Source organism: Apis dorsata, unplaced genomic scaffold, assembly GCF_000469605.1.
Source record: "Apis dorsata unplaced genomic scaffold, Apis dorsata 1.3 scaffold_986, whole genome shotgun sequence".
Taxonomy (NCBI): domain Eukaryota; kingdom Metazoa; phylum Arthropoda; class Insecta; order Hymenoptera; family Apidae; genus Apis; species Apis dorsata.
Genome location: NW_006264089.1, coordinates 17,135 through 21,062, shown reverse-complemented (window position 1 = coordinate 21,062; position 3,928 = coordinate 17,135). Strand labels below are relative to the sequence as shown.

Genomic DNA, 3,928 nt, shown 5'->3' with positions numbered 1-3,928 from the left:
GTTTTTAAAAAGATATTTATTATGTAAAAATAGAATTGAATAATATATTTAAAATGATTAAAAAAATTAATGTAAGAATTTTAATGATAAAAATATCAAAAAATATATTTGACAAGTAAATCTAAAGAAAAAAGAACAAATAAAATACTTAAAAAATTTTCCTATTGAAATTGAGATAATAATAAATTTAATATACATAAATATCTATATATTTTTATAAAATTGTATATATCTATATATTTGTATTTTTATATAATTTATAATATTACCATATATAATAAATATATTACGTATAATTAGAATATGACAATTTTTAGAATAAGTTGTATGCATTTAAATAACAAAATATATAATATAAAATATAAACTATAAAAAAATATGAAATAAGAAAAAAGTATGATGTAAAATGAAATAACTTACCTGACAACCAGTTTCCAGATTCGCGTACATTCCAGGTACGAAAGGAACGTGTGCGCATGAAAAACTCGTTGGAGGTACACTATGATACAAGGGATAGTCTACACCAGGGATACCAGGAATTTTACTAAAATCTTGCTGATTTTTTGATTTTTCAATAGCTTTCACAACAATTGGTCTATCAAATTTTATTATTGGTTGAAAATTTTGATATTCATTGTAATTGTAATTTTGTTCATTGTAACTTTGCTCTTGTTGATTGTAATTTTGTTCTTGTTCGTTATAATTTTGACGTTCATTAATATCATATTCTGCGACCACTATTGGATGCTAAATAACAAATATTTCATTGTGCTTATATTAATTTGTTTAAAAAATAATTATAAATTAATTAAATATTAATTAAATATTAATAATTTATATAATTAATATAATAATTAATATTATATATTATTTATATTATAATAAAAATATTTATATAATTAATAATTAATAATAAAATATAGATAATAATAAGAATAATAATATAAAATTTAAGATAATATANTATTATTTTTTAACATAAACTATAATATCATACTTTTAAATTTTTTAAATATTTAATTATAATCTAAAAATAATAAAATTTTAATATTTTTTAATAAAATTTATTAATGATAAACGATACGGAATGAATTAATTTATTATTACATATTTAATATTATTAATTGTATAATATAATAATATTATATAATATCTATATTACATAATATTTATATTATTTATATTTTAATTAATTAATTCAAAAATTTTATAAAAATTATTAAATTCTTAATATTTATCTTAAATTTTTAATAATTAAAATTTTAAATCCTAAATAAATTTTAGACTATATCAAAATAATAAATAATAAGATTAAAATTTAATATTAAAACTAATACTATAAAAAATTCTTTAATGAAAAAGTAATTCGTACCTGTAAAGAAGTAGTGTCTACTGTTAACAAAAAAATAGTTAACAATAATATTATCAAGTTGCAGTATTTTCTTGACATGTCTGTACTGAACGTAATAATAAACGAAACTAGTCCAGTTTTCAACGTAGTTCAGTGTTCTGATTCTTGAGTTCCGACTCTCCAATGCTTAAAACATTATGTCACAGTAAGAGAGAGAAAGTCCTGTATATAACTTGAGCAAAGACTATTTTATTGATTTTATATGTACAATATTTAATTACCACGCGAAAAAGTGATAAAAAAGTTTTATGTACACTTTCACAAATCTATTATACCATTCTCTTTCTTTTGTTTTTTCTATCTTTACATGAATGTTAATTTTTCGAAAAAAAATATTATAAAAAAGATTTCTTAAATAAATAACATATCACATAGAATAAGTTATATAATAATATTTTTAAATTATGAGAAATTATTTTAATTGAATTATTATATTGTCATAGTAAAGAAAATACTATACATATATGTTTAATTATTTTAGTTACGTTTAATTCTTTTCTTCTAAAATTTCATTCATCTAAAAATATATTTTCATGTTAAATTTTTAAAATGATATAAAAATATAATGAACTAGATATAAATATTTTAAATTAAAAAATTTTTATTAATTTTGTTTTATTCAGATCGAATATTTATATTAGATTGATATATTATAAATCACCATTCGATGCACAATTCAATTTCAATTATTTTAAAATATTTATTTTAAAATATTTATTTTAAATATTTAAAAATAATTTTTTTTATTTGAATAAAAAAATTTAAAAGATTTTAGTGATTTAATAATTATTTATAAATATTAAAAATAATAATATTTTACTTTTTTAAAATCAATATGTTTGAAAACACTGAACGAAAATATTACAAAATCATAAAATATATGGATGATCAAAAAGAGTATTTTATTTATAAGAATGTTATAAATTTTTGAATTTGATATTGAGAACTTTATGATCTCAATTCGAATCTAATAAAAATTTTTAATTAGATTTTTTTTCTAAATTTTTTTTAAATTTTAAGATGATAATAGCATAATCACAATTAAAGATTGCAAAAATGTAATAATATAAATCTATTATTTTATTAAATTAATAATTATTATTATTAATTTAAATTAAATTTTGTATATCGTGCAAATACATTATATATATAACATGTATATTACATTATATAACATTATATAACATGTATGTATATTATATTATATTTTTTAAATACGTACATAATATTTATATATTAAATTATATTGATTTTAAAATTAAATACAAGACTTTCAATTTTTATTTCCAAAAACTAAGATTTCTATAATTTTTCAATTATAAATTTTTGATATTAAAAAAAATTCAATTATAATGATAGCAAACCTTAAATTTATTAATATGTAATTATTTTTTATACAATCTCAAATCGAGATTTAAAAATTATAAATATATTTATTATTATTAATATATTTATTGTTAAATTGTTTATAGTTTATTTTATTTTATTATTATTATTGCTTATTATATGTTTTAATATTAATAATTTTCTTTCTTTTTAACAATCTTTTATTTTTAATTCATCATATTGTTGCGAACATCATCATACATGAACTGCAACACAAGAAGCAACAAAATAGTAGATAATAATATTTAAGATATCGATTTAATAGAATTAATCCGAAATGAAGAATGGATTTATTCTTCTCTGCTCTTTACAATATAACTTACAATATATATTTTTGTAAATTGTATATGTAAATTGATCTCTATATATATTATATTCCATCATTTAAAATTATTTAAAATATATTTTATATTGTAAATAATGATAATATAAAACTAGTAATAATAATAAATAATAATAATAATAAATAATAAATAATAAAACTAATTTTCGAACTCGCGCAATACTAATGTCAGGAATGAAATGCTTGAAAATTTTTTCTCTAAGAGGATAAGAGAACATTAAATACAAGTTTAAAGAATAATTTAATTTTGCAGAATGGCAATTCTGAAACAATCACTGAAATATAAAATTCAACAAAAGCAGACTGTTAACAAAATAATAATTTTCAAATAATGAGAAAAGAGAAAATTAGACAAATATTGTAAATAATTAATCTAACAATAACATAAATAGTAAAATTTTTGCGGCCAAATTTATCCAGATTATTACTAATATTGCTAATATTTTGTTTTCAATGCTTTCTTTCTATGCGAGAATAGAAAATTATGTTAATTACATATCACATTTGCATATATAATAATATTATAGAAATAATTTGTGTGATAAATTATTTTATATTATTAATTATTAATTATTTACATTTATATACAAATGTTTATTTATTTATTTAAAAAATTATTCGAATCAATTTGTACATAATAATTTAATTAATATAATAATTTGAAAATTTAATATAATATTATGTTTTAATCAATGATATAGATAGTGATAATGATATAGAAAATTTTAAAAATAAACATATATAAAGAATTTGAATTTTATTGTATAATATTATATAATAATTTAATA

At 15.9% G+C, this 3,928-nt stretch overlaps 1 protein-coding gene across 1 annotated transcript in view; it reads right to left on the bottom strand.

The window, feature by feature from the left end:
* LOC102680066 overlaps positions 1–1,582 on the bottom strand; it is a 32,748-nt gene extending 31,166 nt beyond the window's left edge. The window contains exons 1-2 of the mRNA XM_006624028.2: positions 1,373–1,582; positions 421–747 (exon numbers count right to left, since the gene is read on the bottom strand). Coding sequence (XP_006624091.2) covers positions 421–747; positions 1,373–1,450 — 405 coding nt within the window. The 5' untranslated portion in view covers positions 1,451–1,582. The remainder of the gene's footprint in view (positions 1–420; positions 748–1,372) is intronic.
* Between the last annotated feature and the right edge of the window lie 2,346 nt (positions 1,583–3,928).